The sequence below is a fragment of the Echinops telfairi genome, unplaced genomic scaffold (assembly GCF_000313985.2).
Source record: "Echinops telfairi isolate 266 unplaced genomic scaffold, ASM31398v2 ScPeMD7_7413;HRSCAF=8451, whole genome shotgun sequence".
In the NCBI taxonomy this organism is placed as follows: Eukaryota; Metazoa; Chordata; class Mammalia; order Afrosoricida; family Tenrecidae; genus Echinops; species Echinops telfairi.
Window position 1 is genome coordinate 1,764,804 of NW_022111313.1, and position 17,190 is coordinate 1,781,993.

General features: G+C 57.5%; 1 protein-coding gene across 1 annotated transcript in view; it reads left to right on the top strand.

Annotated features, from left to right (window-relative positions):
• Positions 1 to 1,010: 1,010 nt before the first annotated feature.
• BMP7 (bone morphogenetic protein 7) overlaps positions 1,011 to 17,190 on the top strand; it is an 88,417-nt gene continuing 72,237 nt past the window's right edge. The window contains exon 1 of the mRNA XM_004717143.3: positions 1,011 to 1,466. Within this exon, the coding sequence (XP_004717200.1) occupies positions 1,049 to 1,466 (418 nt within the window). The 5' untranslated portion in view covers positions 1,011 to 1,048. The remainder of the gene's footprint in view (positions 1,467 to 17,190) is intronic.

Here is a 17,190-nt window from a genome sequence, read left to right on the forward strand (position 1 = left end):
CCTGACAGAAGGCGGGGGGTGTGTGTGTGTAGGGGGGGACGGGGTGTCAGGGGTGCTGGAGCTCCATCCAGACCCAGGGGACGCACGTGCAAAATCAAGCTGTCGACAAGTTTGGGGAGGCGCGGGGGCAGCAGGGAGTTGTCTGCATGCTCGAGTGAGGAGAGCGGGGGAGCAGGCCCAAGAGGGGCAGAAGGACAAGACCATTCAGGGGCCACCTCCTTCGGGAAGTCATCTGCGATTCCCGCGCTTCCTCCGTGATCCGCTGCAGCTCAGCCTCTCCGCTGGCTGCCCGGATCAACCCTCGAGCCCCCTTCTCGGGCCTCTCGCCCCGTCCCGACTGCGAGCCCCGAGAGGGCAGGGCCGGCTGGGATTCCGCGCTGGGCACCCGGTGGGCACTCGGTCAATATTTGTCCAGCGCACTAAGAGGATTGAATGAACCCATTGGGCACAGCATGGGGGAAGGCGGGGCCGAGGCAGGTGGGAGGCCGCCGGCGCGGGAGGGGCCCCTGGAAGCCCGCCCTCCTCCCCCACCCCCTCCTTCTCCTCCTCCCAGGCCCCAGCGCTTACAGTCTGGGGCTCTCAAGGCGGCCTCTCGTGCGATCGGGCGCGCAGGGCCGGGAGAACCACCCAGATCCCCGCTGTCCGCGGAGGCGCCGGAGGTTGGAAGCAGGCGGGTCGCCACTGCCCGAGGGGAGAGCGCTCTGGAGAGCCCGAGCGCCAGGCCACCGCCTCCCAGCTCCGAGGTTTGCGGGCTGCTCCTCCCACCCGCGCCAGCCTCCTCGCTCGCTCACTCCAGCTGCTCTCCAAGCCCGGCTGTGCGCCCCAGCGAACGCCGGTCGAGGGGCCCCGGGGCCAGCCCGAGGCGGGCCGGGGACCGGGGCAGAGCGCAGCCGGCCGGGGAGGGGCCATGTCCGCCGCGGGCGCAGCGGGACTGGTCTACAGCAAGTGACTGAGCGGCGTGGACGCCACTGCCCTCCTCCGCCACCTGGGGCGGCGCGGGACCCCACGCCCGGAGCCTGGTGCCCGCGCGGCGCGGAGAGCCCGCGTGATGCACGTGCGCTCGTGGCGCGGCGCGGCGCCCCCCAGCTTCGCAGCGCTCTGGGTGCCCCTGCTCCTGCTGCGCGCCGCGCTGGCCGACTTCAGCCTGGACAACGAGGTGCACTCCAGCTTCATCCACCGGCGCCTCCGCAGCCAGGAGCGGCGCGAGATGCAGCGCGAGATCCTCTCCATCTTGGGCTTACCCCACCGCCCGCGTCCCCATCTCCAGGGCAAGCACAACTCGGCGCCCATGTTCATGCTGGACCTGTACAATGCTATGGCGGTGGAGGACGGTGGCGGGGCCGACGGCCAGGGCTTCTCCTACCCCTACAAGGCCGTCTTCAGCACCCAGGGCCCCCCTCTGGCCAGCCTGCAAGATAGCCATTTCCTCACCGACGCCGACATGGTCATGAGCTTCGTTAACCTGGGTGAGTGACTGCAGAAGGGGGCGCGCGCCTCGTCCTGGCGATGGAGGGGGTGGTGGGGTGGTGTCACTTCCTTCTCCAGCTGCCTACCTTTTCCCGGCCGTTTGTAGAGCCGACAGTACCCGGCTGAGGGTCTCCCACCTCCGGCCCTATTGGACCCCTACCCCAGGTAGGGCGAGGTCAGCTTTGCTGGCCTGTGAGTGCTTCCAGGAGGGAAGAGTCCAGCCTAAGCGGGCCCCCCCCCCTCGCCCCCTGCGGGTTAGGTTATCGGCTGCTCCTCTGGGATCAACCCAGAGGCGCCGGCCGGGGTCTCGGCTCAGTTCAAAGCGCGGGAGTTGGTCATGTGAGCGGCCCCCCGGCCCGCGCGGCTCTTTCTACCTGGATTTACAAGGTCCCTTTGCAGAGGACTGCCTTCTCTCGGGTCCTCGGCCCCGCTCACCCCGGCTGGCCCTGGCCGCCGGGGCAGCGCGACGGGTCCCCGCCCTGGCGAGCCCTACCTGTTCGCTCCTGGTGCGCCTCCTTGGCGTGCAGCGCGCCCGCGGCGCCGCCGGACCTCCTCCCGCCCCTCACCCCGTCGCCAGCGCCCCCCTCGCTCAGTCTCCCTGCCCCGGCAGAAACGTTGCCATTGCGAACTTTCTATTTTAAATATTTAATGATAGGTCCCGGGCGGGCAGAATCCATTTTCAGCGTTTATCACGTGTGGCGCGCGAAACCACCGGTTTTGGCGATTGGGTGGCGCGGGATCTCAGAGCCGACGCGGCCGGGGGCGGCGGGGCAGACCCGGCAGGGCCCTGGAGCTGCCCTCCGTCTGGGCCGCGCACGTTCACGGACCTGCTCAAAGTGAGCCCCGGCGGCGCGCGCTGTAGGGCCAGGCTTAAATATTTGGTTTTCGAGATAACACTCCCTGCCACCACCGCCCCCATTCCCCCGGTCGCGCCCTTTCCTTAGTAGCCTTCCCTCTACCTGTGTCACTTGCAGTGAAAATCCCAACGGGGGCGCGACGACAAGCTTCCGCCCACGGGCGCTGTGTCAACGTGGAACGAATGGCCCAAGTACTCACGCGGAGAGCTGGGCAGCGGCGTGATGGCCTGAGGCTGCAGGCAGGGACGGCGGGAGGCCGGGGTACACCAGGGCGCACCCTTTCCCACCGTCAGACCCCAACAGAGGCAGGCGGGTCAGTGAGCCAGGGGTGGGAGGCGGAGACGCCCCCCGAAGTTCCAAAAGAAAGTTTAAATGACAGGAGGCGAGGTGGCCTGTTACGCGAACAAGGCTAAGATGTCTTGGGTGGAGAAAGGCGAGGAACGGGTCAGCCAGACTGCATGCATGCCAGTGTGTCTTCAGGGTCAGGCACAGGGCTTTGTGAACCGGAAGGTTTTGCCAGGTTTTGCCGGGGCCTGAGAAGCAGCTCTGGGGGTGGACAGAGGGTGGTCTAGACTTTTCAACATCTTCTCTTTGATCTGGCTTTTTTTTTTTTTTTTGCTGTTTCCTTGCAAAAACCTGAAGGACAATTTTAGACCTAAGAATAAATGGAAGTGGCACCTTAGCCCAGGCTAAGCCAAGCCTGGGTTAGCCAGGGGGGAGGGGAGTGGGGGGAGTGGTCCTGTTACGGTGTCCTGTTGGGTGGGGTACCCAGACTTCTCAGTGAACTAGCCAACCCCAGCTCCGCTGCCTGCAGAGCCCAGCTGGGGTCATTACAAAGGCATTTGGAAGCTGGGCCTTCTGTAAACTGCGCTGTGAAAGTCTTGCAAAAGGCACCTAATTCGTAGCCACTGGCAGGCAGCTTGACCAGATTGGAGGGGGGAGGGGGCCCTCCCCAGAGGAGCAGCAGGTTGCTCCCTGTATGCCTCTGGGGACTGGGGGCAGGGCTCCTTGCCCCCGTGGGTGGTGAGAGCAGGCCAGAACTCGCCTGGGAGGGCCCCAGCCTGCTGGTTTTCCTGGGCCGCACACACACCTTTCAACCCTGCCAGCCCCACTTCTTTCATCTCAAAAGGACAAAGACAGGCTTGTCTGTGCCTCGCCATCAGCTGGGCTGGCTTGGGCTCTGGGGTAGACTTCCTAGTTTTCTCAGGTCTGGCTTGCTGGAACATCACTCCACAGGAGACGGTGGATCCGCATTAACAGGACACGCTCACTCAATCATGTTCTCTCTCTCTCCCCCTCTCCCTCTCCCTCAACCAATGCTAATGAGTTAGGCCAAGGCCTGGGCCCTTCCCGGAGTCCCTTCTGAGTTTGGTCTTTCATTTCTGCTCAGCAACTGCCTGCGGAGAAACTGGCCATCCCATCGGTTTGATCTTGAAGGTGGCAGTGGGGCTGGAAGAGGACCCGGGAGTGGGCTGGGATAGGAGGGTAGCTGAATTTGCTGAGAAATCGTGCTCACTACCCTGGGATTGCAAATCACAATTTGTATAGTTCTATGTAGGAGAAAGAAGAGGCTTTCTACTCCCGTGAAGAGTTGTAATCCCGGAAACCCACAGGGGCAGTGCCACCCTGTCCTCTAGGGCAGCTACGAGTGGGAGAGGACCCGATGGCTGTGAGTTTGGCTTTTGCTTGTTGGTACATCTATGCACACTTCCCCCGTGAATGAGAAAACGCCAGTGGCTCATGGCAAACCCTTCCTTGTTATCATCTGGGGAGACTTGGGAAGACTGGATGGAGATCTTCCCTGGGAGACTGGCTCCCTGGCCTGCCCAGCACATACCTGCGTGTGAGCTGGGGGACTTTGGACGGCCAGCCGGCTGTGGGGCTGGGATGCTGAAGGCTTTCGCAGACCTGCGTGATTCTTCTTCCTGCTGGCAGCCAGACTGGTTTCTGGTCCTACAAGTTGTTCTGCTCGGAATCCAAGCTTTTTGCCAGGCTGAGTGGGACTTTAAAGGCGAGGGGGAGCTCATGACAAAACCAGGCCCTGGGAACAAGGACTTCAGACTGCACCTCCTGACGAAGACCAGCCTGAGTGTGGGACGCACCACTCCCAGGCTGGGCCGGGCCCTCAAATTCAATGATGAGACGTGTCAACTTGTGTTTGGATTGACAAGCCCCCGACGCCTTGGGGCAGACTTCATTTTTTTGGAATTCAAAACCAGCGACCTCCTCTGGAGCACCTCTCTGCATCTCCCCCACCCCACCCCCCAACAGCTATCAGAGCCCTCGAATCCCCCAAAAGCCCATTGCCACCTTTCTTGCTTTGGGACAACCTGCTGGCGGGAAGGTTGGCGGTGAGTGTCCAGGTTCTGACTCATGGAGTCAGTTGAGTCTTTGAAACAAAATCAGGAAGCAAACCAAACAAACACAGGAGGGAGAAAGGTGGCCATTCCACGCCGTGCGGAGGCGTCTGCTGAAAGTGTCTTTTGTTTCTGTCAGGCCTGAGCACGGGGAGCGGGCCTGGAGCAGTCCTGAGCTGCGCTGTGTACCATCTGGCTGTCCTTCTGTCAGCAAGTGTTTGGCATTAAGATGGCTTCTTCTGCTCCTTCAGAACAGGCCCTACCACTGTAAAGTATTAGAAAAAGATTCTGTTACAGTTTTTAAAATTTCCTTCAGGGAGTGCTTCGCAGAGGGAGCCTGGACTGCAGGCATCTGCAGCTGTAACCTGGCTTGTGTTAAAATTTGGAAGGGCCGCTCCACATTCCAGCCCGCGCCGGCCCTCCCTGGTAAGCAGCCAAAGGTTAATATAGATGTCACCCAGGGCCCCCCCCCTTCTTTCTTCCCTTCTGCAAAGGGCCTTCCCTGCACGACTGTATCGGCAGCTGTGCTTTCAGTAAACCCTTTCAGAACCTCATTTTCCTGCTCACAGAACTCAACGATCCTCGCCTCCCACCCCACCCCACCTAGTCTCCCCAAGGATGTGTGACCCTGATTTGAACTCTTGATCTTCCATGGATTTCCCTTTGGGGATAAGAACAGGTTACAGACAAGTCCCATCTCCCACCCCCCAGGTGCCAGTCTTGTGGGGGGGCTGGTTTGGTTTCTGTTTGTTTGGGTGCTCATCCCAGTTGTAGAGTGGGCTGGTGAAAGGGGGGTCAAAGGAAGGTAGTCTAGGGGAATTGGGTCACAGGGCGCCCAGGAGTGTGATTCTCTGTCGGGCACTGAGTGGTGTGGGTGTGTGCATGTGGGTGTGTGCGTGCGGGCCCCCCCCCCCACGCGTGCACACACGCTCAAGGACCAAGGCTAGCAGCGAGTCTGGGCTGCGAGACTCGCAGCTGGTGCGCCACCCGGATGCCTGTGATGTGAGCGCATATCACATGGGCCCAAACGCACAGACAAGTGGTGACTTCATTACAGGGAGAGTCCCACCAAAGATGATTGATCGCCCTAGTGCTTTAATATCCACCCTCCCCCACCTCCCCTTTCTGGGTAAGGTCATATTTGGCCCATTGCAATCATCAGTGTCCTAACACTCCCCTGCCTCCACCCTTCCCCGCCTGCCTACCCATCTCCCCAGCCGGACTCTCTGATGGAGCTGTGCCCACTTGGGAGCCCTGACCCTTTTCCTGAGGTGGCTCTTCAGACCTAGGGTGGGAGCTGTCCCTGTGGCCGGGTCACTGCCATACTGCTGTAAGATGCAGTCCAGGGATTTGCAGGGGCTAGGGGTGAGGCTTGAGCCAGCTGGCGTGTACACTTAGGTTCAAACTCCTCCCCCCACCTTAGTAAAATCAATATATTGGGTTGCACGACCCCACCCCCCATCCCCACTGTTAATTAGTTGAAATCAAGTGTGCTGGTGCCATTTCGCTGCCTCTCGCCTCCACGGGGTAAGGAAATACCAATATTTACACAGAAACTGTTAATGTGTGGCCACAGCCATACGCCACTCCGCTTCCCACACTCCGACTGCAAGGAGCCCAGGCCAACGTGGCGGGGAGGGGTGACGTCCACAGGGAGAGGGGCCAGCGAGGCGACCCTGGTATGAGGACACAGGTGGGACTCTCACAGGCTCAGTTCCTGAAGGTGCTAGTGTCCAGACATCGCACCAAGTCCTGCTATTAAGCTCCCTGACATTGAGTCAATCGGACTCTCAGGACAGGGTAGAGCTGCCCCTGTGGGTTTCCGAGACTAACTCTTTATGGGAGTAGAGAACCTCGTCTGTCTCCCAGGGTTTCTACGACAAGCTGGAAATTTGAGATTCACCCAACTGAAAATAACAAATCCAAAAAACTCCCCCCACCACATTGCTGCCCTATAGCACAGGGTACACCTGTCCCTGTGGGTTTCTAAGACTGTTGTTCACTATGGGAGTAGAAAGCCTCCTCTTTCTCCTTCAGAGCAGCTGGTGGTTTTGAAGTGCTGACTCTGTAGTTGGCAGCCCAGTTCGTCACTGACTGCACCCCCAGGACTCCTTGAGATTCACCCAGGGCACCCACAATCCTTTTGCTCAGCATTCTCTGAAATGAGCGTTCGACTGGGACTCACCTTTTCGGTCGTCCGTTCTCTCAGCACCCGGGCTCCTTTGCACCTGGCGGCCGGGACACCGTGGTTTATTTGCCACAGAACTCCCGGTGACAGAAAGAAGGTTGACAGAAGGAAGATGGGGTGGGGGCCTCCTCTTTAGCAGTAGATGATCCCGGGTCCCACCGTGGCTTTTACGTGAGCTGCTTGGTATTAGCTGTGTGTTCAGCTGCGATGGAATTCCAGGTTCTCTGGCGAACGGCATTTGACAAATAATATTGGACAAAAATGCACCCTGGTATTCCTTAATAGGGAACAGAGATTTCATAGTTAACCTTCCCCGGAGGAACATTGCTCGACCCCAATGCAGGTGAAGACCAGAGCTGCCCCCAAGCATGGCGTTTATGATGGGGTGGGGGTGGGGGGCAGGATCTGAGAGCCAGCAGCACCTTAAGCTTGACACCTACGAGCAGCAGCAGCGACTCTGAGCAGCCTTCGCCGTGCTGCTGCAGCGTTCACGCATCTGCAGGCATCTCGCGGAGCCGTGCAAAGCCTCTGCCGATGTGCATGGGGTGGATTGAATTAATGACAACTCCAAGGCTCCAGTTTGGGGGTAATTGCTTTATTGTTTTGGAGCCAGGGTGCTTTTAATCCGGTTCCTGTACAAACATGTTGAACGTGTGTTAATGCATTACCAAGCCCGAGCGGCTCAGCATAGCCCTGCTTTTCATTAATTGATGTCGGTAGCATGGTACAGTATTTCAAAGGGCTGGCCAAGTTTAAACTGTGTTTCCAATTTCCTCCCTTTCCTGTGTTTGAAATGCCAATGTTAATTTGTTCCCATGCGGGAGTGGGGGCTGCCAACCGCTGCTTTATAGAAAGAACTTCTCAGTGAAACCTTCCAGCCCTCGCCACCGGTCCTTGCCGCTGCCTGGCCAGGTCTCCCGACACTTCTCAGCTAATTCTGGGTGATATATATGGAGCGGGGGCCGGGGGGCGCCACTGCCATGTAACGGAAGTTCTCGGTGACAGCGGTGGGTGTGACTTGGCGAGGTCCAATGGAGCAGCCTACCCAGGGCGGCTCTCACTCACAGTCTATACCCCGGTGTCAGCTTCCTCTCTGCTTGCCTGTCGGCGGCGGCGGCGGCGGCGTGACCTTGGGCAGGTTACTTGACTTCTCTGCGTTTGTCTCCTCATCTTCTGAAAGGTTGGTGAGCTTGCCCTCCTTAGCAGGCAGGTGCGGAGGGCAGCGTGATTGGGTGCATCGTAAATGGTGGTGCTGTGTTTATTGTGGCAGCCAGATCAATAGCTACTCTGATGAACGTTGTTGCGAAATTCAGGTTTTAATGACTTACTTTTAAAAAGCTGGTTATACATTGGGATGCTAACCCCAAGGTCAGCAGTTTGAAGCCACTAATCACTCCTTGGGATAAAGAGGAGGCTTTCTATTCCTGTAAAGAGTTTACATTCACGGAAACCCACAGGAGCAGTTTTACCCTGTCCTATAGGGTCGAGATGAGTCGGCGTGGACTCCAGGGCAGGGAGGCTACTTTAAAGATATTGAGAAAATGGCCCCACAGGGATGCATGGGCACCTGTGTCTGTCCTGTGTCCGCAGTCAGTGACCTTGGGATGAAGACACTCAACCTGAGGACCAGGAGGACCCCAGAGCATCATGCTGGGACGTTCTCTTGCTTTCCTCAACGATCCAAACTCACTGCCATGAGCCGATTCCCAGCAACCCCATAGGACTGGGTCGAGGGCCCCTGTGGGTTTCCGAGGGGGCAGACAGCCTCATCTTTCTCCCAGTGAGTGGTTGGTGGTTTCAAACTGCTCACCTTGTGGTGAACAGCCTGCCACTAATGCGCTTTGCTTTTTGTTGTTTTTGTGGAGTTGATTTGGACTCATGGGGACCCCGGTGTGATGAAGTAGAGCTGCCCCAGAGGGGGTCCCAGGCTGTCACGTTCACGGAGCGGAGTCTCCGCTCTTTCTCTCTCTGAGCCTCTGGATGGGTCAGAGCAGTGGTTCTCAACCTTCCTGATGCCGCGACCCTTTCATACAGTTCCTCATGTTGTGGTGACCCCCCCCAACCATACAATTATTTTCGTGGCTACTTCATCACTGAAATTTTGCTACTGTGATGAATTGGGCGACCTCTGTGAAAGGGTCTTTTGACCCCCAAAGGGGTCACAACACACAGGTTGAGAACCGCGGGGTTAGAGCCTTTTGGTCCGTGGCTGAGCACTTAACTGCTGTACCACCAGGGCTCCTGCTACTCAGCCATTGCCCTTCTAGGATTACTGAGGCAGGGACAAGCGGTGAATGAGAAGTCTCAGTGCTGGCTTTACAGATTCCCTCTAAATTAAAAAGTATCCCCAAATAACCATTCAATGCGTGGGGGGGGGGGGGCACCATCCAGGTCTATCTTACTCCTCCTCCTCTCTGAAAGACAAAGTACAAACGGTGTCTTCCTTCAAGAGAATGACCAGCCTGGAGCCTTCTGGAACACAGCGGTGCGACTTCCCCACTCTTGCCTAAAGCAGGTGCAAGGCTGCTCCCCCATTCCTGGCCTCCTTGCCACTCCACCTCCCCCTACACACACACTCCCCGCTGGCTCCTGCCTGGCGGTCACCCAGCCCGGGGTCAGGCTGCGCCAACAAAGCCCTGTGTGCACTCAGCGTGCTGAGAAGTCTCTGGAGACCCAGGGACGAAAGAGCACATGCCAGGGCCAGGGGGTGGGCTTTCACTCCAAGCATCCCATAAATCCCCTTCAGCTCTTTCTATACGGTCTGAAAAATCCTACTTAGCGAGTATTAAGTTCCCTTGGCTCCCCGAGGTCACGTGGGACTCTTTCATATCTTTATCTCCCGGAGAAGCCTTCAAGTTTCAAGCTTTTGTTGCCTGGCTTAATTAAATTTGGCTGTGAATAAAAACTTGTACTGTTTCCAAACTCGACGAGGGCTTGCATGTTTTTCAGCATTGGACTTGGGCCTGTACGGACTTGCATCACCAGCCGCTTGCTCTCGCTTTCATGTCATTTGGGAAGGTTAAAAGAAGAACCAAACAAACACATCTGAGCATTAGCGAGACAGTCTGCATAGCCGGGTCTAGGGGCTCATTGGCCCTGCCACTTCCCAGTGGCCGCACTCGGCGGTCGGCGCTGTTGTGGTTTCAGTGGCGTGTGGGTTGGCCTTTGAAGAAGGTTGCACTGCTTGCTGTCCTCTTTGGGAACCGCTGTGCCAAGTTCTCATGGCTTAGAAGGTGCTCAGAGATTGGCCTGTGTGTGCCTGGCTCAGTCAGACGCCCGCGGGGTGCTTTTGATCCTACATGGCCAGTAGTAACTGTTGGGAGTGTGCACCCTAAAAAGAAGTAAGTGACGTGGCCCCATGCTGTGGCCTGTGCAAATCAGAGACTCCCAGAGACACGGGACGAAGAGGCTCCCAAGAGAAAAACGCTTTGAACTCATCATTAACGGAAGAAATCAAGCTGGCAGCATCACTAAGATTTCCAGTGGTGTGGGGTGTCTTCTGAGCGTTTTGTTTTAAATCATGGTTCAACGTTGGGGAGTCAGAGAACAGAAGGACTGGCTCTAAATGGTCCGTTTTGGTGTGTGTGTTTTTCTCAAATGTCCAATATTTGCCTAGTCAGCATACATTGCTAAGTGGGGATGGGGGCTGGGGGGCTGGGAACAAGCAAGTTCACCATCCCAGGGATTTAAAAGCACAAAGTTTGCAATCGAGGGACTGGTGGGGAAAGGGCTGATAGAATGCCACTGGATACTTCACCAGAACCCCAACTCGGTGTGACTGAGTCAGGTATGCCTCATAGCAAGCCCATAGGACCGAGTAGAATTGCCCCTATGGGTTTCTGAAACTGTGAACCTGTATGGGAATGAATGGCCTCCTCTTTCTCCCGAGGAGCGGTTGGTGGGTTGGAACCCTTGCTGACCTTGTCAGCGGCGACGACCAGTAAACCAGGGAGAAAAGCCCCACTTCGGATGCCATCCGATTGATGCCAACTCCTGGTGATGCCACAGGGCAGGGTAGACGGGGTTTCTCAGACTGTCAGGCTGCCTTCCACATCTTCCTCCTGCTGGTGGTTGGAGTTGCAGCTGGGTGCTTAACCTCTGCACCACCTGGGCTCCTTACTCAAGGGAAACCCAACCAAGCCAATTCACTGCCATCGACCCAGTCGGTTCTGACTCACGGTGAGCCTCCAGGGCCAGAGGGTGAGCCCCTGGAGGGCCTGGTGGTTTTCCGAGACGGTAAATCTTGTCAGGAAGGGCGCTTCACCTTCCTCCCTCCCAGCTGTCGGTGTATTCCAACTGCTGAGCTGTCGGTTAGCCGCCCAGTGCGTCACCGGGCCCCTCCCAGAGAGATCATGTGTGCTTCATGTTGGCTTTTAAAATTGCCACCTGGGAACAATGTGCCCCACTGCTGCCCTCCCTGCCCAGAGCACGTGTCACGTGACCTGTCACATGACCAGACCCAAGGCGGGCTAAGGGGTCCCATCTGCAGCTACCTGGGCAGCGGGGACCGCGAAATCACTTGTGAAGCGGCACCAACTGCCATGCCGTCACTTAGGAAGACGTTCTCGCGCCATACCAAGACAGCAGCGGGAGAGGCACATCGATGGCTGGGTTAAGCTTCTCCTTCTCTAACCTGCGGAGGTTAGATGCTGAGAGTTGATTCCGACTCACGGCCACTCCAGGGGACAGTGCAGACCACCCCGTAGGGTTCTCTTGGCCATGATCCTTTAGGGGCGCAGAGCACCAACTCTTTTCTCCTCTAGAGCTGCTTGGGGGGTAGCGGGGAGCAGTCAAGCCTTCCTCCAGAGCTCCTTTCCAGCCGTGTTGGCCAATTGTTCCACACTTCTGCAGGCATCCGGTTCATGTTCATCCTTCCTGGTGTTCCCAAGCCCTGAAATTCCCTCCACAAATGGAATGGTAACATCCCAGGGCATCTCTGAGGCCTTCCCCGTGGACTTGCACCCTGTCGGGGAGAGCAGTGCTTCCAGGACCTTCCACCTCCTCCCCAAAGTTCAGGTGGTTCAACAAGAGTAACCCCTTTTTTCTGTTCCCACTTGTAAAATGAGTCACCTACCAGTGAAGGCCAGCTGCAGCCGGGCCCACCTCACCGGGCATTGGGAGCCTGACTGCTGGCCCTGATAACGAGACCGCCCACTGCCGTGCAGGGCCTCCGCCAAGCTCACCCCGAAGGAAGAGCTGCTTTCTTTCCTGGGCCTTACAGGGGCACCCACATCCTAAGCTCACGCTGGGGGGAACTGGGTGAAGGCTCTCAGGGAACCTGTGCTTTATCTTTGCACCTTCCCTGTGAATCTAAAGTTACCCCAGAAGGAAACGTATTGTGGTATGAGCAACTGCCACAGTTTGGAAGCTGGCTTCCAAACCCCACCCATTGGAAAGCGTGCTCTCAGTGGGGGGAATGTGAGAAGACTTGTCCCCCTGAGATGGCGGTGCCGGGGCCTGTGTGCGAAGCTTGGCCAGCATGCTTGTCCTCTAGTGTACTCAGGCTTGATTCGGACCTGAAGGGACCCCAGGTGACAGCAAGCCTGCCCCCACAGTGCTTTCTAGGCATTGGCCTTTATGGAAGTGGACTGACACAGGATTCAAACTGCCAACCTCTCAGTGAATAAGTGAGTGAACGATTGCGCCTCAGGGCTCCATGGCTTCCTGGTACCCACCCCTTGCCCCAAGGGCCCTATAACTAATCAATCTACAGAACATGATGGGAATTCAGGCACAAATGGCCCCCCTGCACCGTGTCTAAAACCTTTAGAATGCGTCCCCTCGGTCTGTCTGACGCCAACATGAGGAGGTCCTGTATTTTGGGGTGCAGCGCAGCTGGGGGGCCCCTCTTTAGTCTTTCCCTCTGGGTTCCTGAACTTCATTACCCTGTCACACACACCGCCTCCTCCTCTTGTTTGCTTGCTGACTAACTTGAGCTCACGTTCGTTGAGAACGAAGCCCTTAAAAATAGCAGTGGGGCCTTGCGATCTTGCTGGGCTAGTAAACGTTTATAGGGTGGAGGCGCTGGCCGGTCATTTCCCTTAGGAGGAAACAATAAATGAAGCTACTTGCTTTGGACCAGCTCAGACCCTGAGCTCCTTAATTGTCTTACTATACAGTGGGGGGTGGGGGAGGAGCCCTGGAATCTCACCTTCTGCTGCCTTGAACCTTGTCTGGACCTGGAAGGGTCCCTTGAGGGAGGGGTTAGGGCAGGGTGGACAGCAGGGCCAGGGACCTGCTGTCCTGGAGGCCTGTGCTGTACACTGCAGGGGACTTAGCGGCCTCCCCAGTCTCTACCCAACCCCCAAGCCAAACTCACTGCCACCAAGTGGATTCGGACTCATAGCGACCCTACAGGATAGGGTAGAACTGCCCCTGTGGGGTTCTGAGATGGCAACTCCTTATGGGAGTAGACAGCCCAGTCTTGGTCCCACAGAGTGGTGGTTTCGAACTGCTGACCTTGAGGTTAGCAGCCCAACATTTAACCACTACATCACCAAGGCTCCTGGTCTCTACCTAGGAGATGCCAATAGCACCGCCTCCTCTGTTGTGCCCATTGACCGTGTGTCCAGACGCTGCCACCTGTCCCCGGTGGCTGTGGACATCAAGTCCATCCCAACTCCCGGTGGCTTCACGTGACAGAACAGAGCTGATCCATGGGGTGGCTAGGGTGTCATCTGGAAGGGATGGAGCCCTGGTGCTGCAGGGGTTAAGTGCTCATTCGAGAATCAAACGTTCAAATCTGTCAGGTGCTTGGCGGAAGAAGGACAGATGGTGTCAGTCGTGTGGGCAGCAGATTGCCAGGCCTCTCTCCCTTGAAGCTGCTGCGGGGTTCACGCCGCCGACCTCTGAGCCAGCAGCCTCACGTGCTCTTCCCATGGCGTCGCTGGGCCAAATTGTCTCCGTTGAGAACCATTCACGGTGTCGGCTGGCTTCCTTCAGACTCAGGAAGAGGTTGGGGAGCCCCGTCCCCAAACCCACTCGACCGGATTATTTTCTGGTTGAGAGGAACAGATTGCAATCTCTCCCGGGGACTCAGCTCTGCCTGGGACAGAAACGGTGGAGAGGGGCAGTGTGGCCAGCAAATAAGAAGGGGCCCCAGAGGGCAAATCTCTACACAGCAGGCACGAGTGATGCAGTCCTTGTATCTCTCTGCCCCAGCTTCCCCAGCGAGGAAGGCCCTTCTTCCCTCGTCCCCCTCCCACCTCCCCCCCAGCCCAGGTAAGGTAACTGGGTTGGGAGTACTTCATTCTGGGGGTGAGCAGAGCGCAGAGAGCCTCCGTGTGCCATAAGGAGCTTTCAAAGAGAGCGTGTGGCTGTAGTGGCATGAAAGATTTGCCAACCTGCTTCTTCCGAAGCTGCAGAGCCCACAGAGCACACAGCTCGATGCTGACCCAGGTGGCCCCACTCCAAGTCAATGATGCTTTAGCTCAAGAAGCTGCAAACTGCAGTCTGGGGGGCCAACACTCGGCCCGTTTTGTTTTTTCACCTGCAAATGCAGGCTGAGTCTCACTTTTTGAAAAATCATCCGAAGGAGGGGAGCCTCTCACGGCATGTGAAAGGTAGCACACAGGGCTGAGATGCCAGCGTGTGTCAGTCACGTTCTATTGGCACACACTCATCCACACTCTTTCGTGTCTGGGTGGTCCGTGGCTGCTCCAGGGCCATCGTCTGCCACCGGAGACAGTATGGCGCCAGAAGCCAGAGGGGTTTACTGCCTGGACCTTCCCAGCAGTTTGCAGGCTCTGGCCCCGATGATGACTGGGAAAGTGGAAGGTGGAATGCGAACAGGTCAGCACACCCGAGGGTCGTATCAGTCACCATTTTGTTCCAACAGCCACCCACCCAGGTCCCACTGACTCCTTCTTGGGGATGTCCACCATCCTGAGTCCGAGGTGACTGGCCCCGAGTTCCCCTCTGGAGGGCTTCCGGCATCTTTCACATAGCCGTGTGCCACGAGCTCTCCAGGGACATGAGTGGCTTCTCCTACGTCTGCTGGGACACAGCACCCTCCTCCACCTTCTGTGGTTTTATTTCCGATCCTTTAAAGCAGCTCAGGTGGTGGACCCGGCCACTCCCCGTTGCTCTATGACCCGGGTCAGGCATTCAACCGCTATGCCCCACTTCCTCAGCTCGGGATCATCCGGGTGCCCACCTCCCCAGCTGTGGTGGCATTTGCATCCTGGGAGTCAGGTCAGTGGTGTTCAGAGCTCACACGCCAGCCTGCGGACACCGGCCCAGAATGCAGCTCACCTGTCTGTCCTTAGGGGCCGCTCCTGTTGGCATGGCACTGGCCAGCACACCCTGGGCCCCAGGGCAGGGTGTACCCATGACCTCCATGCTCGGCCCGCGGCGCGAGCCCCATCTCCGCAGGACAATCCGGGCGCAGGGGGCCAGGCAGGGCGCAGCTTGTGTTCTGTCAAATCCTGTCGGACTCGAAAGTCGCCTCCCACTGATTAAAATCTGACAAACCTGCCAGCTCAGGGCAGAAGCAGCTCTGTCGGGTCCAGAAACTGAACCGTGAGCTGGCCTAATCTAAAACGGGGGAAAAAATCATGTCAACAGATATTTCCCGGTGACATTGTACCCAGGTTTTGTTTACTGTTTTCCCCTCATGAACTCGGTTTCTGCCCAACTCAGTCGTGAGCCCTGGTGGCGTAGTGCTTACGTTTGGCGGCTAAGTTCAGGGTCAGCGGTTTGAAACGACCAGGCTGGGGGTGGGGGATGCAGATGAGGCTTTCTACTCCAGTCAAGAGTGACAGTCTCAGAAACCCACAGGGGCAACTTCTTCCCTGTCCTACAGGCTCGCTCTGAGTCGGAATTGGCTTGATAGCAATGAGTTTGGGTTTTTACATTTTGGGTGTTATTAGACGTCATCGACCCAGTTCCAGCTCATCGTGCCCCATGTGCAACAGGGCGCAACCCCGCCCGGTCCTGCCCTGCCCTCCCAGCCCTTCTTATGGCCCATGGTGGCAGCCAACTTGTCAAAGGCCTTCTTTTTTCCTGCATGCTGTCCTTCTCCAGGGACTGGCCTTTCCTGACAACGTGTCCAGAGTGTGTGAGACTCAGTCTCGCCATCCCTGCTTCTCAGGAGCGCTGCAGCTGTCCTCCTTGCAAGACAGGCCGGTTGGTCCTCATGGCAGCCCATGGTTCTTGGGATAGTCTTTGCCGGCACAACGCAGATGCATCCATTCGCCTCTGGTCTTCCTGACTGAGTGTCCAGCTTCACATGTCTCACGTAGGAGGGTGATCTCTCCTATGCCCCCCCTTTGAATACAGACAGCCCCACGTCCCAGTCAAATCGAGGGGAACCATCCCCACCAGCTCTTATCAAGCCACAGTGGTGTCTGTAGTCATTTTCACAGGTGAGGAGACTGGGATGGCGGGTCACCTGGCTCTGCTTCCCGGTCAGTGGTGTGTGACCACAGGGACCAGAGTGCTCAGGCCTCCGGAGGTGGGCTGGTGCAGTGCTCCGGGCTGCAGGGACGAGAGGACTTGGTGACAAGGAGGAAAGCAATCCTTGTAGATTTCCCCCAAAGCAGTGCCTGCAGCCTGCCGGTCTGCAGAACCCACCAACTGCCCCTGAGGCAACCCCAACTCGCTGGGAACCGCTGGGCGTCTGAGGAGAGCTGGGCTCCCTGGGGTTTGTGAAGCTGCTCTTTCAGAAGGAGAGTGCCAGGCCTTTCCTTGGAGCTGCCTCCAAGTGGACTTGACGCTCCAGCAGAGCACCACCCAGGGAATTCTAGATCCACAACTCTCAGCTGCGAGTGGTTTCCTTCAGGCGCAGATCCAGCACCCCCCACCCCCCCGCCCCCCAATCCAGCTGGGGCCCTCAAATACATACCTTCTCCCTCTTGACTGCAAGTCAATAAGCAGCCCAGCACTGGCCATCTCAGAACCCTTCCCCTGGACAGCTTAGTGAGGACAGTTCAGGGACATGCCTCCCACCCCACCCCCTGCTGATTGGATGCCTCACTGCTGGACAACCATGACGGATCAGGGTTATGACATGACGTGCAGGCTCCCCAGTCTCCCCACTGAATGGCTTCCCTGTCTGGATTCCTGTAGCACATTGTTCTCCAGGTCTTGCCTCTCAGTGTCTGCTTTTCCCTGGGATGCTGGCATCACCCTCTCGTGGAAGTTAGATGAAAGGCAGCAGGTAGGGAGCGCAGAAATTGGACAGAGTGAACCTCGTAGGAAGCTGCTGAATTGGAGGCTGTGTCTCTCTATGCGAAACCCTCTACCACCACCACCAGACCATCATTACCACCACCATCTCCACCATCACCTCCATCACCACACCATCATTACCACCACCATC